The sequence below is a fragment of the Pleurodeles waltl genome, chromosome 10 (assembly GCF_031143425.1).
Source record: "Pleurodeles waltl isolate 20211129_DDA chromosome 10, aPleWal1.hap1.20221129, whole genome shotgun sequence".
Classification (NCBI taxonomy): Eukaryota; Metazoa; Chordata; class Amphibia; order Caudata; family Salamandridae; genus Pleurodeles; species Pleurodeles waltl.
Genome location: NC_090449.1, coordinates 74,380,435 through 74,396,981, shown reverse-complemented (window position 1 = coordinate 74,396,981; position 16,547 = coordinate 74,380,435). Strand labels below are relative to the sequence as shown.

General features: G+C 41.1%; 1 protein-coding gene across 1 annotated transcript in view; it reads right to left on the bottom strand.

Annotated features, from left to right (window-relative positions):
- PKD1 (polycystin 1, transient receptor potential channel interacting) overlaps window positions 1–16,547 on the bottom strand; it is a 372,995-nt gene that overhangs the window by 251,835 nt on the left and 104,613 nt on the right. The window contains exons 2-3 of the mRNA XM_069209747.1: window positions 3,746–3,817; window positions 1,200–1,271 (exon numbers count right to left, since the gene is read on the bottom strand). Of these exons, the coding sequence (XP_069065848.1) occupies window positions 1,200–1,271; window positions 3,746–3,817 (144 nt within the window). The remainder of the gene's footprint in view (window positions 1–1,199; window positions 1,272–3,745; window positions 3,818–16,547) is intronic.

The window sequence follows — 16,547 nt, the reverse complement described above, 5'->3', positions numbered from 1 at the left end:
TCATGGCAGGTGCTAGATTAAATATATTGTTGGCGGTCTCCTAAGATGTCACCGCAAGGGGACAGCATATGTGACAAAAGACATAAAATCCGGGTTAGTGGGTAATGGGGGGGGCCTCTACAGGTCTATGCACTATAACAGCTCTCCATGCTGGTACCCTCTAAACCCACCCATTCCGACCCCCTATTATACTCTCGCCTGTTCCCAACTCCAAGCTTCTTTGAATTATCAAGAGTTCCCCAGCAGTTTTTGTTTTAAAAAACATAGCACTTTTAATACTAAAATCTGCAAATGTGTAAATGGTGTTGACAATACAAAAATAAATTCATGCTGTGCCTAATTCTGAAAAGTCACTAGATTCTATTTCTGTCCAAGCGACTTGGCCATAATTTGTTTTATCAAATCAAGTACGAGCTTTGGTCTGGTTTCTATGTTATGATCTCATATAAGGAATAGCGAAGGAAAAGTTTGGCGTATTTGCACGGGGAATTTTAGCTTACTCAGGGGGTGTACTTTGAGCGTTATAACCAGATCCACTGAAATTCTGCAGCTTCGGTGTAAATGATTAAAGCCCGACTGCACCTACCACCTAATCCACCAAACTGCTGCATAAACTTCAGCTTTCAACAAAATAATTTTTTGTTTAAAATGAATCAACAGTTACTAAAAAAATGGCCCACCTTCTACTGCGCAGTAGAAACCGTTTAACAGTGCGCCTTGTAGCTGCTGATTGCTATATTCGTATATTACCATATACTAATGGGGTGAAACTGCAAAGTCCTAAAATTCACACTCAGTGAAATATATGCCATATATGAAATATATAGTACCACATTATGCTGAACAGCTTGTCTTTTTTATCACACAATTTAGTCAAACCCGCTGCATAATCTGGTCCTCTATTGTAGCTTTATTCCAGTTTACCCGGTTATAATTAGAAATAAAAATGTGCAAATTAAAGCAGACATTTTTGGATCAATGCGTTTCACTGACCAAACAGTCAAATCTCTTTTTGCAGCTGACAAAAAAAATCCAACAAGGGACACATTTTGCACTTTTGTCGTTTATCGCAGAAAGGTGGTATTTCAATGAGACTGTGTGCATCAGTTGCTGAGAGATACTATCCCCTGAATTTTTTTCTCGGCTTCCCTGTTTGCTTCTCTTTTTCTCAGTTTGTCATTTAAAAAAAAAGTACTTACATTTCTGTTAAATTAAATAAGTGATCAAATATTCCATCCTTTAATGAAGAAATCTGGTTGTTGCTTAAATCTCTGCAAGACAAAACAATGAAAAGAGAAGGTGAACATTCAACATGTGTATTGATTTAGTCCTTGCTTTTTCTTTACATCACTAAGGCTAAACATCTGCTTCAGTCTGTTGGAGGTCACGCGTTATTGCACGGTTTGCAAAAGTCTAACTTTCTGATCTGGCAAGGAACATAAAGAGGCAGGCTGGAAATTGAAATTGGAAAAAATGTGTTGTACTTAAGCAGATATAGGGGGTTATTATGACCCTGGCGGGAGCCGATAATGTAGCACTAGTCCCACCAACAGGCTGGCAGTACCTACCACCACATTATATCCGTGGCAGAGCCGCGACGGTAATACCACCGATACCGAGTTACGGGCAGTGGAATGCGTGACGTGTGCTGCTGCACCCAACGCACCTCAACATTGCAGCCGGCTCAATTACGAGCCGGCTTCAAAGTTGTGGTGAGTTTTCCGCTGGGCCAGCGGGTGGAAACGCTGTTTCTGCCCGCTGGCCCTGCGGAAAAGTCATAATAGGGCACCAAACATACCGCCAACACTGGCGGTATGTTGGCACCTGCGGCTTCGGTGCTCTTTGAAAAAGTCAGCCGAAGTCGTAATGAGGACCGTAGTCTAGTTGAATAAATGAAGTTTAGTGGGTCTTGTGAAGGGGTGATCTAATGAAGGTTTGATCTAGTGAAGGACATGTAAGTCAGTAGATACATTTAGGAGTAATTGGGGTCTTGTGAATTAGTGATCTACAAAAAATGCGGTCTAGCAAAAATGTGTCGAGTGGAGAAGATATTATTGAATAAAGGGGATGTGGCTCAGCTGACAAAACATGTACTAACGGGGGAGATTTTTATATCGTAAGCTATGTGATCAAATGGAGATGAGGGTGGCTAGGAAAGGGCATGCAGAGCAGGGAAGATTTAGTCCAACTGAGGACATGTGGCCTAGTGGAAATTATGTGGTCTATTGCAAAGGTGTGGTCTATTTGAAGAAGTGTGGCGTAGTGGGGGAGATGAACTCTCTTAGCAGACGTGTGGCCTAGTGGAAGGGATGTTCTCTGTAGGGAGAAGTGTGGCCTAGAGGAAAAGATGTGATCTGTAGGGAGAAGTGTGGTCTACTGCAAGAGATGCATGTTGGAGAATTTATGGTCTAGTCGTGGAGATATGAACTCTTACAGGAGATGTGCTTTTGGAGAAGATGCAGAAAGGATTGGTTTACAGGAAGAAGTGTATCCTAGTGGACGAGATGTGATCCATTGTAAGAAGTGTGGTGGAGTGGGAGAGGTGAGCTCTATTAGCAGAAGTGTGGTCTAGTGGAAGAGATGTGTCCTGTTGGAGGACGTGTGGTCTAGTGAAAGAGATGCCTGTTGGAGAATGCATGGTCTAGTAGTGGAGATACAGACTCTTACCAGAGATGTGTTTTTGGAGCAGATGTGGTGTAATGGAGGAAAAGCCCTCTATCAAAGTTAAGTCACTTAGCAAGAGCTTTCTCTAGCAACTAAAATAAAGCAAAATCTTTCAGAATGATGTGACAGTAAGATCACTTTGATGCCAACCAGGCATCATGGAGTACTTTGCTGAAATTCTCCTGCTAAAAGTGCTTTTTTGGTCTCTCGAGAGGAGGAGGACTTTTCCCAGAAGATATACACTTGCTAGATTATATCTGTGTCAAATTTCATTTTTTAAACTTTGCAATTTTCATAATTGGACAATGCAGCCAATCTGGGAAAGTTTGGGCTAAAGCAAAAGAGCTTACAATGTGGAACAGGTATAAATGCACTGAACCAGTTAGCACTTGAGCTAAGGCAAAAGTACAATGAGCTTAATATTTTAAGGAAAAGGCAGGAATCAAAGCCAGCCAGTACAGTGATGCTGTACAACAGAACAGTTTTCAGTGCGCACAACTGTTATAAGAACTTGTCTGCAGGTTTGTCTATAAGTAGTATGGTGTCATAAAAGCTGGAAAGGTCAGGGTAAGCGAGTCACATGGTACAGGGAGTGCTACCCTTGCAATCCTGATGTGACTTGTAACATCCTAAATCACAAGCCCGTTAAGGCCACTTTATTCAGTACTGTACACTAAATCCGCCCTGAAATATTTCAGTGCCTCTCTCTGGCCCAGCTTAAGACCCGCCTCCCAACATTTTCATCCTCCTGGTCTCAAACCCTTTCTCTTTTTCCTTCTCTCCTACTTCCAACTCACACAGGTTTTTGAATGCTGTGTCACTCTCCATCACAATGCCAAATGCTCGCGACATCTTACATAAATAATCATTCATATTATGCAATTCCTTATAGGCCACTGCTTATTCTGGAACTGGACATTAGTAGTAGTTTTGCTCAACTTTTATGTCTTCACCGTGGGTGATTGATCAGATTCAAGTGCATGTCGGTCAATCTCCCAGAAGTGAGTTGAGTGTTGGGTAGCTTAGACCTCTGCGTCAGACAACACCTAGACCATTACTAAAAGCATCACAGTATACTCACAGGTGCTCCAAGGATGTCAAAGGTTCGAAGAATTGCTCATCTAGAAAGGCGATTCCATTATGTGACAGGTCCCTATAAGAGAAAACAACAAAAGCGAAACATTATAATGGTACTTATTGTTACTCATATTGTATGAAAGTCACCTGTAGAAGTAAGTCAGTTATCCTCCACCGCCCTGGATGAGGAGTGCATAGTGGAATGCCTGTGATAATGGTTGTGAAGTCTTCGACCTCTGTGGTTGTAAAAGAAAGTGGTCTATCTGGATTTAGTGCAGTTATAAGAGAGGAAGTGTTGATGTCACTAAATAGCCCTTCACTGCCCAGGATGGCCCAGTTATATGCATGTTAGGGAAGCCTGTTCCTGTGTTTAGCCTACTCTGCTGCTGCCAGTATTGTAGCATTCTGTCGTGTGGATGTGCACCTGTGGGATTTGGGACTTACGCTCACCCATCCTGTATTTATTTACTGTGCATGAGTGATGGAACTTTGTCTAGACTCTTGTATTCCTGGAGGCCCCATCAATCGCCCTACACCAGTCTATAACCATAAGCTATGAAATCCAAAGACGAGGGGCCATGCTCGACTGAGACCTCGGCACCGTACTCACAGATGAGATCAGTCATCAGGCAATACCTCAATTCCCTGTGTCTTGTTCAAAACTACACTCATTATGTCCCTGCTACTCACGCCACTGGATGACAAATGGCCAGTAGTTGGATGGATCAAAACCTCCATGTGGAAAGTTACCCTCTTTCAATGTCATCCTGCCGAGTAACCTGTTCTACAACCTCCAAGCTGGCCAGAACACCACAGCCAGGAGTTCACAAAGCATTGGCACTCACCCGTGTTGACTCACCTTTAATGGCTGATCCTACATCAAAACGCTTGACCTCTCCAAGAACCACAAATTCCTCTACCATCACAAATTTGCACCGTCTGCTACACACAAAAACATCACTAACCAGACATTGGTGTGGTGGGTAAAGACAGTACTCTCTATGGATATCATTACAATTTCAGTCCATCAGCTCTAAAGTGAAAGTCACCATACTTAAGAATGTTTGTTCCATAACTTTCAAAATCAAATCCACTTGTGGCACATATATTGGGTTTCCCACATAGAAACTAGCAGCATTTTATATGTTCCCTAAAATACTTAATGTGTGCTTCTAGTATACATTGATACATCAGATAGTAAAAACAAACTTAGGGAATGGAAGACAATACGTTATGTATCGATTGTGATTTGCGCATAGCGCTAACCAAAGCAATTCTAATAGCTCAAACATCCACAAGCGCAAAATGGGCGTTCCATTTACACAGTATCACAGTTATCCTGATAATTGCACATTGCATGTAAGAATAGTGGGAGTATTATTATAGGGGAAAGTGCCAGCGCAACAGGAATGGAAGATAACAATTGAAGAACATCAGCTATCCACTGAGATTCCTGTTGATGATAACAAGTAGACAAAAAAAAAAGAGGGAGAAGGAGGTTGTGGTGCTGGGTCCAAGTTTCAGACCCTGGGGAGGTGAGCATTAGGTACAGAGCAGGGGTGTCGCTTTGTGGAGAGTGTGACTACAAGCACACCTCCCTCCCGGAGGAGCTATGATATGAGAATCCAAATACTACTGAGTTTCAATGACGGACACCATAAACAATAGGTATCATCCTATGACACCACATTAGTAAGGTGAATTGCACCATATAACAGATCATTTAATTTTTATGCTTTCATTAGAGGTAGTCAAACAAGGAGTGGCACCAGGGAGTTAACCTTGGTCCTGAAGAGGAGCCTATGGGTAAGGCTCCGAAACATGGAGACTAGGAAGTTTGGTACATTACACTTCTGCAGCCCCTTTTTAATCATACCGCCTCCAAGAGATGTATTAAATCATTAGAATTACTAGGAGACAGGTATTTTTAACTCACCCAAGCCCCCCCCACTCCTATCCCTCCTGTGATTCACACTGACGTGACTACATCAGTGCTCCCACGTATCCCGTAGGTCGTAGCAGGCCCCGCGCCGTAGCAGAACGGGAAGAAACTCAATGATGAAGCATGCCACCAAGGGGTAATCCTGGTGGGTGAGGGTTTTTCTAACAGGAAAATCCTTTTTCCTATCCATCCTGTCGTAGTTATTTTAGCCGGGCCTCTTTTGTAATGTTATAAAAGATGATAACAAGTAAACAAACATAGGCCCTGATTCTGGATTCATCGGAATCACGGTGCTATTCATGATACCTCACAAATATTAATACCACGGAGTTTGTTATTTATTGCATGTGATAACACCTAGCATGAGATTTTGGGGAATAACATGCAGAGTTTGGTGCTTACCACACCAAAACCCACATGATACTGTAATACTATGTGCTGTTCCCCTGTTAAATTCAGGCAGATTTGACCTGCAGAAATTTAACAAAGGTTGAGATATTTAAAGGACCCAATGGTTCCTCAAGCAGGAGTTTGCGCAGGTGTCAAAAAACACAAACTTACTCATAATCAGGGCATTAGTGTCTTAAATGTCAATGTATTGGAGTTAATAATAGAAAAGCAACATCATATGTAGCAATATTTTGTAAACAATGCTTAGATGAGTATATTTACAACAAAGAATATTGTTGTGATTGATATTCTGAACTACAATCCTATATTTTCTTTTGTCACGTGTCCTTTTCACTTCACTAACATCCCTTCACACTTGCACTAATAACTTGTAGAGGTACCATGGCTTTGCCACCTTTAACTCTCTCCAAAGTTGTTGTATTAGTGCAAGTAACTCTGCTGACACTCAGGACCTGATTACGACCTTGGCGGAGGAGATTAGTCTGTCCCAAATGTGACGGATATCCCACCCCCGTATTACAAGTTCCATTATATCCTATGGAACTTGTACCATGGCGGACCTCATATTTGGGATGGAGTAATCTGTCCCTCAGTCTTGAGGCTCAGTCTCATATCTAACACCACACTGAAATTAAAGCATATATGCACAGTGTACAATCAAGGGGTTCACAAGAGTCATGTATCCTGCATCCTTTGTGCACCACTTGTCGCTAATATGAAGGAAGGCAGATGTAATTTTGTGTTCCACGGGCCTCGCTCTTTTACATTTTAGCATTCTGTCTCAGAGGTGTAGACTTTTCATTTTTTAAGAAAAGTATTTTTCTGCAATCCTAATCTAATGAATAATACTATGCTACTTCAAAGTAACATATGATTAACAAACTCTTCACATTTGCTAAGCAACATTTGAAACCTCTATGCACCACCAATAATGAACTGAATTATACTCAAAGTATTTAAAAGTCTTCATTAAAATACTCCCATGCAAGCACACTATGTACTAATTAACATTTTCGGCTTTTAAAACAATGATAATCTCATTTCAAATTGATTGCCCTTTTTAATTGATTTTTTGAACAAGAACCCTACTTATTTTGAGTAGTTACAAACATAGGATCCTCAGTTTCCTGCACAAATGAGCATGGAAAAACCTTTTATACTGAAAGGTTGTTGGTAAAAGTTAAATTAAAGAATAGTGAAAGTTCTCAAACAGAAAAAGCCTTTCTATGTCATTATTTGGTCTGTTACAAATACATTATAAATCATCATAAGCAAAAGTATGTCTGCTTGGGGAAGATGTACTGACATTCAAGAAAATAAAATACAAAGAGCCATGGACCACAATCAACACAAATATGAAACAAATGACATTTGTAGACACCTGCTACAACTATATGAAAAAGATAAATCACTTGCTTAAAAAAAGTCAAGCTCTTAAGAATTTCTCTGAACCTCATATTGTTTTCCTAACCGTGTAATGTATTCCACAGCATCACTCACACTGTAAGAATTACATCTTCTTCATATTCCAACAGACTGGCGCCAATTATTATAGCTTTCTACTTTTAGAAGTTTAGGAGTACATCAGGCATAGGTCACACATAAGTCACATCTACTCATATAAAACTCTTTCTTAACCAGGGTTAATACATCTGGAGGAGAGAATTAAGGAACAGATATACAAATATTGGAATAGCTTTTTTTAAATTGTGATTTTCTGTGAATAAAAATTAAGAAATTGACATTCCTAATGTATGTAGCTTGTTTGTTTTAAGCTAGCAGATCCTAGTAGGAGGAGCATCGACCTACTCATGAATCTTAATGAGGTAGGTTGCAGTTTCTGACCTAGTAGCCATCAAAGGGATTTGTAGACTGCTGGGATCAGCAGACCACAATGTCTGTGATTGCTTTTAAATAAACCAATCTTTTTTTTATTTTTATGTAGCCCTTTTTCCTGAAAGAAAAAGTGATATGTTTCTTAAAAAAAGATAAATGATTAACTCTCATTTTTAAGTGGCAACCCACAGACATTTTGAGGACTTTCAGAAAGTTGACTTATGAATGCATTCTGCATGTAATTATTATTGTCTTTGTGGTTTGTAAATCACACTTTCTAGCTTTCCATTTGGTGGCTTTATTTGCCTTATGCCCTCCAAGTTCACTTTGTCCCTCTTTTTGCCTAAACCATGTTTTCTGCATTGTTTCACAAAACTCACTTTCTGTAAACAGGCCTTTAAATCTTGTTCTTATCTCACCACATTTGTTGTGCATTCAAAGACCGAGGTCAAATATCAAGCCCTGTCTTCCAAGGGTGCTTGTTTATTTTTCTTTCACTCTACTATGCACCACTCTAACTTGTGCTAATGAATTCTACGATGCTGCACTGTATGCCACTAAATTCAATGCCACTGCACTCAATGTCACTGCAGTCCATGCTACTATACTCTGCAAAACTCTATGTCAATGCACTCTTCAACAGTCCACTCTACTCTATGCCACTCCAGTGTATGCCACTATTTGCGACTGGTGAACTACATGGCTAAAACACATTGGCAAAGTCAATAGCTCTTGCCAAGGCAAAACTTATTGGCTTTGCCAATGCTTGTTTAAGAGTAGGCAGCAATCCATGGGACTCTTGCCTCGTCTTAAAAGGTATTTTTTACATTCTCCAAGGAAAAGGAGTAACCAGACCCCTTCCCATTTGTAAATGGGCTAACACCTGCTTTGAGAAGGTGGTAAAATAGTAATGTGTTGCAACCAAAATCTGTTTGCAATATACCACTACAATTTGGTATTTAGAAGGGAAGCCTAAGCCTAAGCATACCCCTTCCAAACACCAAATCCAAATTGGGTCGTAAATGCAATTTGGAAAGTTACTGAATCCAAATTTGGTGTTTGTACATTTAAAAAAGCACATTTGGGGTGGTTAAAGGCCCAGTTCGCGGAATCAGAACCTTGTGACCTAAAAACTATTTGTACATTTGGGCCATAGTCTAATTTTTGCAAGTGTATGTGGAGATTTGGACTACAATCAAAGGAATGCGTGCTCATTAAGCTTTCTGCATAAAGCACAGCACACTATGACTAATTATATAGTTCAATGGCAACTAGTTGAGGTCTTTCAGGGCAGGTCTCATGTAATCATGTTGGGTCTGTGCCATACATTGTCTGCCTGCTTGACTTTGAACATGCTGTAATTAGTTCAAAAGCTTTTTTGGCAGGCCTGAGTCAGCCATGTTACAACAGTTTATTCATGATGGAACAGAGTTTTGAACTACGTCAACCCTATGTACGTGAGAAAGGGGTGAAAGGACGTGTCAGACCAGGCACATGTTCCTTTTAGTACACGAAAATCAGAGTAAAAAAAACACTTCAAATTGTCTAACTGTCTGTAAGGGAATAAAAAGATTTTCCAGCTTGGGTGCAGACCAGTGGTTAATTCATAGAAAAGTAAGGTACAAAGACTTTCCCAGGAGGCCACTGCAACCTGCACCACCCACTGCTCCTGCCAGAGCTATCAGTGACAGTACCAACACATATACTAACCCCTGCAGTCCAGACGTTTGACAAGTCTATGGTTTCAGGCCACCCAAAGCTATACCAATGGCACAGGAGGCAGATAATATTCAATTTTAATGTACATTGAATTATTTAACTCATTTGTTGTGTTTATCTCAAAATTAGACAAACATCGCCCTCATGTGATGGACTGTCATAAGTGCCAGTGTTGAGAATTAAGTGCCTGATTACAAATTTGGCGGAGGAGGTTAATCCATACCAAATGTGACGGATATCCCGCACACCGTATTACAAGTTCCATAGGATATAATGGACTCGTAATATGGCGGGCGGGATATCCGTCACATTTGGGACGGATTAACAGTAGACACCATAACAGTTACAAGGTCCTGGGGAGGACCTACTTGAAGGGGGACAGCTACTTGGATGAGACCCCTACTGTTGGCTGCCTCTCCAGAAATTAAATGTTTGCCCACCTGAGTATTAGAGAGTAGACTACATTCAGAATGTAAAACATATATAATGGTCTGGAAAAAGTAGATACTGACAAAGAGAGTGAAATAAGAAGAGCCTAAAATGACAAACTCTACAATGCACAGTCCGGGAACTCTCCAGCTGACAACTGCGCTACACTACGCTGATTAATTGGGAAAACTTACATTCACTACCAGCAGGTGATGCTGCTCTGATCCCACTTGCAGAAGAAGTTTAGGTACCATACTGGAATATCAGAAACAAAATATATTTAGACATATGTTTTCGAGTTCATAACTGAAATCAACACCCAAGGGGGCAATCTTTCTGTTACCGATATTTAGGGCACAATATCAATGTGACCAGATTGAAGTGGGCAATCGAAAGGTATATTTTAAGCTCTGCTTTTAGGCTATTTTATTACATTTTATATAACACTTACTACCCTTGAGTCTTATTGTAGAAGGCTTTATATGTTATATAATTAACCTTCAACTGTACCATATACTCAAACGTCAACCAATGACGTTTTATAAGAGCTGGTGTCTTAAGATTATGATATATGAAGTTCTGCACAAGGCAAATAGCAGATTTCTGAACTTTCGGTATTCTGGTTATTGCACTTTCAGAAAGGACCGTATGCGTATCCTTGAGGGTAAAAATGTGTTTACACCCATCACCCGATGATGAAGAGTCAAATATAGTAGAGGCCTGTGTGGCTGATAACCCCCTTGTCACTAACCAACTTTGAGCTCACCCCCACAGTATACAATCAATAATGACTCCCAAACTACAAACTTGCTAAAATGTGACTAGGCATATGCCCAAATGGGAAGGTCAAACTCAGGTAGCCTGTTTTACAGTAACTGGTTGAATATTAAAACTTCTGTCTTTGAAGCATTTTATTTGGGTCAGCCAGCGTCTTGAGAGACAACATGCCCAGCTCAAAATTACCTGTCCTACTGCTCAAATCACGATTCTTATGGCACAACATGCGGATATCATCAGTATATAGTTAAAACTAGAAGTTAATTGTTATGATAAGCTCTGCTAGTGAACTCACGTAAGAGTTAAAAAACAATGGTAACAAAGTCGAACCCAACCGAACGCCACAACTAGGATCCCCGTCAGATGATGCATGTATGTCTGATTGGCTGCTGATCCAAAGTGGCTTTATCCAATGCAGGAATTTGCTTGCCATTTCTAATGCTCACATGGAGCTGAGTCATCCAGATCAACAGTTTTGTAAATGACTGAACCTTCACAGGCAAACCTGTGCATGCCATCTAGCATGGATAATACTCCTGATTTGGTGCCTCTCCCAGGTCAGAGCCTAACCTGAAAGTAATCTCACCAGTTGTTGGACAAGGACTGCTACATAGCGCACCAACGTTATCTCTACAATGTGTCTAAAGTGTGAGGAATCAGTACTATTAAGTGAAAGTTTTGTCAACAAGCCATGACCGCTGCGTTTTTGAGTTACCAGAGTACATTTGTCAGACCTAAAGGGAAATTGATTGTAGGTATGCTGAAACTGCCCTTTTCAGAGGACAGGTGTCTTTAAGGGAGCCTGCTGCCCTACCTAGCTTTAGGAAATTATTCAGATCTGTGCAAGGTAAGGTTTGAAACTGACAGATGTATTTTGATGAATTTCCAGCTGCGTTATTGCTAACTCCAATGGTTTTACCACTGATCTTTGTTGACACAATGCCCATTGTGATTGTAGCTTCAAAGTTTTCAGTTATTAAATGAGTGGTGCTGAAGCGCTTAAAGTTTGTAACTCTCCAAATGACCTCATGATCTTTGAGGTGCTTTACCTGAATCATATGTGCATTGACGTTAGGTAGCCAATAGAGGAGTGTATTTTGTTTTCTTCATGTGCCTCTGCTAAGAATATGATTTTCCGCACTTATATTGATTTTAGCGCTGAAACTATTTATGCAGTTACCTGCAAAAAATACTTTTAACTCTCTTGAAACATGTAGGGAGATAGTTGCAAATTCAGGGCCCTAGGTTGTAAAACACCCTAAAACCAAATTGGTGTGTCAAATGAATCTACATGTATTTCAGGAAACCTCGCATTTGAAACTAGTTTCTAATTGACCTTCAAGCGTAATATGGATTTCGAATGAAGAACATGAGACAGGGTTCTCTCCTCGATGGTCACACTCTAACATTCCATATGTTTTCTCCCGACTTTCCTGACTAAACCTTCATTGCTCCAGAGTAAATGACAGTGGGGACACTGCACTTCATAAAACATACGAATAAATTAAACAAGCATTTGCAATGCAACGGGTCTCGCATTACGTCGAGTTAGAGCTGTTAGCATTGTAAACTCCTAACCTGACTTTTCTTGCCACATTCAATGAAAAAAAAAAGACACAAGCATGATCGCGCTGTGGAATAAAGAGAAAAATGTGTCCAGAAACCATACGGAAAACATGGAGCCTTGTATGTTTCCAGTAGTTGGTCGGTGCGCTCGAGGAGGGCTAAACGCCAGAAAAGGCATGACGTATGCATGCCTTACACTAATGAAAGCAAGCGAATTTTAAAAGGCAAGCCCACAAACCAATGAAAGTGACTGATGTAACATGGGCGGGGTTAAAAAAAAACTAAAGAGAGATTAGAACAGGGACGGACCGCTTTGCGCTCGCCCCTAAAAACAGTGCTTCACTGGGGTAATATGCAGGACAATCTGCATAATTTTCTTATTCTTTGTATGAAAACGAATAATGTAGATCTATGCAGTTCCACCTTGCAATAAGAAATTAAGGAGCTGTTGGAGTTAACAGACTCAACAGGAGTTAGACATGGGCAGGCAAATTTAACCCTGCAATGGTCTGCTCAAGCTGCCGTTTCCGAAGGGGCGAAAATGCTACCAAGGTGGTATTAGAGGATGTAAATATACTGAGGTCACTGCACCAAAGCACAGTGTGCTAGTTGATGTGGCCTCACAGGCCCGAATCTGGTCAGCGATTGTTTGTACTCCTGTTTTTGAGGAAACTTAGCTCATCACTTTGGGCTGCACTTTCTCTTTTGGGACAGACCAAGTGTAAATTTGTACATGATTGGTCCTTCTCTGTAACAACACAGATAAGCTAAAAATTATTATATGTGTTGCTTTCAAGAGTAATCACCACTGGCTGAGATTAATTCATGTATTCTGTGTACCACAACTTGAATAAGAAGCAACTCTAGACAAATGTTTTACAAAACCCTGTCCTAGGGCTTCCAGCGAGAGACAATTTTATGAAATTCAGTGCAAGGGGGGTAAAAACGGAACCTCTCTAATGATTTGAGGTAGCCCAAAGTAACACACTCTAATCATAGCCGGCAAGCTAAGGTCAGGGTTCCATGTAAAGCCCAAATTTTGTACTTTATTCACAAATTTATAGGGGAGTCAAAATAGAATTGGTGGTTTAGGACAGGCTGCCGAGTTGGACAACAGGTATAGAGGTTACAACAGGTTACAGCAACATGACTTGACTTATAAGCATTGAGCCATTCAACTGTCCTACCAGAGACACCTCTTGAAAATCAAAAGAAAACAAGCTTCCTTTGCAGTGACAAGCCAGAGATATATTTCATGGATCTTCACAAGAGCATCAGCCTGACCATAGCACTCGGTGTCCTGGACAGCATATCCTCCTTTCAGCCTTAGTTCTACTGGAGTAGCTCAAATTCTTCCTAAGGTTTGTTATCATTTGCATTTTCTCTGTGGCCTTGCGACGTCGCCATTTGGATGTGAAGACTGGCAAGCCAGGAAGGCGAGGTAAATGCTTGGTGCACAGAAGAACCAGTAGTCCATTTGTTTAAAAAAACATAACTGCCAGGACACAAAGTTTTTCCTAGGAGGAGATGGTTGGCCACCATTGCACCATTGCAAGAGCCGACATTTGCCGGTTTGGGCACCACCCACAGTACATACATAAATATCCTACCCAGATTGCACCCTTGCCTGGAAGGTTCCGGGAGGATACTGCCGGAAGAATACTAATGCACTTGCCTAACAGGGATATGCAAGGTCATGATGGGCTGCCAAAGGCTGGAAAGGGCAACCTCAGATCATCCACTGCTGTCATGCTACTGTTATATGTCATGTGTCACAACTTCCATCAATCCTGATTTTTTTTTAATCAACAGCACATTGCATTCTGGGATCTGTAGTTCATTTTTATCCCTGTATGTATGATCTAAAAAATTCCAGTGTTCAAAGCGATGTTGGCTAAAAAGTTAACCCTGGCAGAGAGTGTCACATGACATAGGCAACATGGCAGCTGTGTTATCTCTGGTCCACCAGACAAAAATGAATACATATTTGAAATTGAAATGGCCCATTCCTATGCATATTTCTCTGCACACTCTTTGCACAAGCCCCACTTACAAAGTGCTTTTTTGAATTGTCCAGGCAAAAAAAGTCACAGATATAATTTCAGAAGGGATACAACAGTATGCAAGATCTAAACGCAGGTCCATATGATACGACGCACAGCGGCCAATCCTCCAGGGGCCACATTAAGCCTAATGTGTATGCCTTTCTGTGAGATATGGGAGTCTCAAGGGTCCCTTCCCGTTTTGGCAGGGAGCAGGGGTGTAGGAGACAATACATTTCTGGGGAGAAGGACAGGGACAGCCTTAGGGACTTTTCAATCAACCCTATACAAATCGCTCGTTGTTTGCGAACTGCAGGCTCCGATAAATGTACACATTCACATATATTGGAAGTGAAATAGGGAGAAAGGAAGGCACATTGTCACAGTCTGAAAGTATCTTTTATTGTTATTTATATTCACAAAGCAGTTAGCTCAAATGTGAAAATAACATGTTGATTAGCCTTGCATCTTCGTGAACAAAGCAAATAAAGGTAGGAGGGTAAAAAGGAAGAACATACCCTTTGCGCCCCACAGCCTTCATGCCCCTCGCCTCATGCCAATTGTAACCGCACTGGAGATATCAAAAGCGATTAGGTACAACAGTTGTAAACTGTGCTCAGAAACCATAGTTCTAATAACACTTCTGCTCCTGTGTGTGATCTTGGGCAGCTCAGCTCCACATCAGTCATACCTGGGAGCATTCCAACTGAAGAAGTTCTTGGAGTTACAGGCTATATAAACATGGGATTCTTTAATCCCTGTATAAACTGCAGTCACTAATTTCTTTAGAATCAGCTATTTGTGATGCACCAAGTCACTGTGTATAAAGAAAAGACATTCACTGATTATAAAGAAAGACATCGGAAAATGTCTATTATAAGGTGATTACAGGTGAGTTCTGACATCACATTGCCTTCTGCCAGAGTTAGCAGCCCAGGTGGAAGGCAGATCAGGTCATGCAGCATAATTAATGCAGCTGTTTACAGCAACAAATGGAATGTGGCTTTTCTTTCTTCTCCTCTATTTTAAAAGCTTGCAATGAGAGAAGCTATGCACAAAGGTTTAAGGTGGTTTGTGGGAAAGTTGATGGTGTGACCATGTATTATATGGGGTAAAAGACCCCCTGTGTACATAAGGATATTGCAAGTCCCCTCAAAGTTCGTACCTTATAAACAAGCATTGGCAAAGCCAATAGGTCTTGACTATGCAAGATCTATAATATCAATATAAGTGCACTGTTCCACAAGAGAGAGAGAGACCAGAAAACTAATTGTGTTTTAGAAGTGGCAAATCTGTACTGGGTATTTTAGGAGGGCCCTCAAGCACCCACTTGTGTGACAGGTATCATCATCGGGCTTACTCCTCGCCAGACTGGTGCTGCAATGCCTGGCGGGCCACCCAGCATTCTGGGTGGCACTCAACCATTGTTAAATTGCTAACAACAAGGGTCTGGGAAAGAGACTGAATAAGAAAAGGAGAGTATAGAAAAAGAGACAGAACTCTTAAAATTAGCTCTGAACCTGAGCCATTATTTTAATGTGATAGAGATTAGGTTCAGGCCAAGATTAAAAACGAGAATATAAGAGCGTTACTGGCAATAATGTACCGTTACACTCTATAATTAGGGAAGGTAGTTCACCTAATCCTACATGGTCAACATGTTTCGCGTCTATGGTTGGTCACTAAGTGATCCAGTGACGCTTCTTCAGGACCCACGAAAAAAACTTTGATTATTAAACTACTTCTCCTAAGTAAAAATAAGTGCCGGTGCTCCGCACCTGAAACAACAAGCACAAATTAAGCACTGGCCTCATCGTCCCTAGGGGGTGAATGCTTGTGCATCTGGGTAGGCACAGGCCATGTCCCACAAGTAACGAAGCACTGTTGCAGCACGGGGTCCATACATGGCAACAGACCTGATTCGGGCTAAAATAGCTTCTGCTTCCTTGCAAGTCAATGGGGAAAATACCTTCTCCCAATTTTCTTTCCAGAATCTCCCTCTTTGCAACTGGAAAATTTTGCTGGGCTGGTGCCATGACCCTGGTGCTCAGCCGGTGCATCTGCAGCCACAACTGTGATGCGCC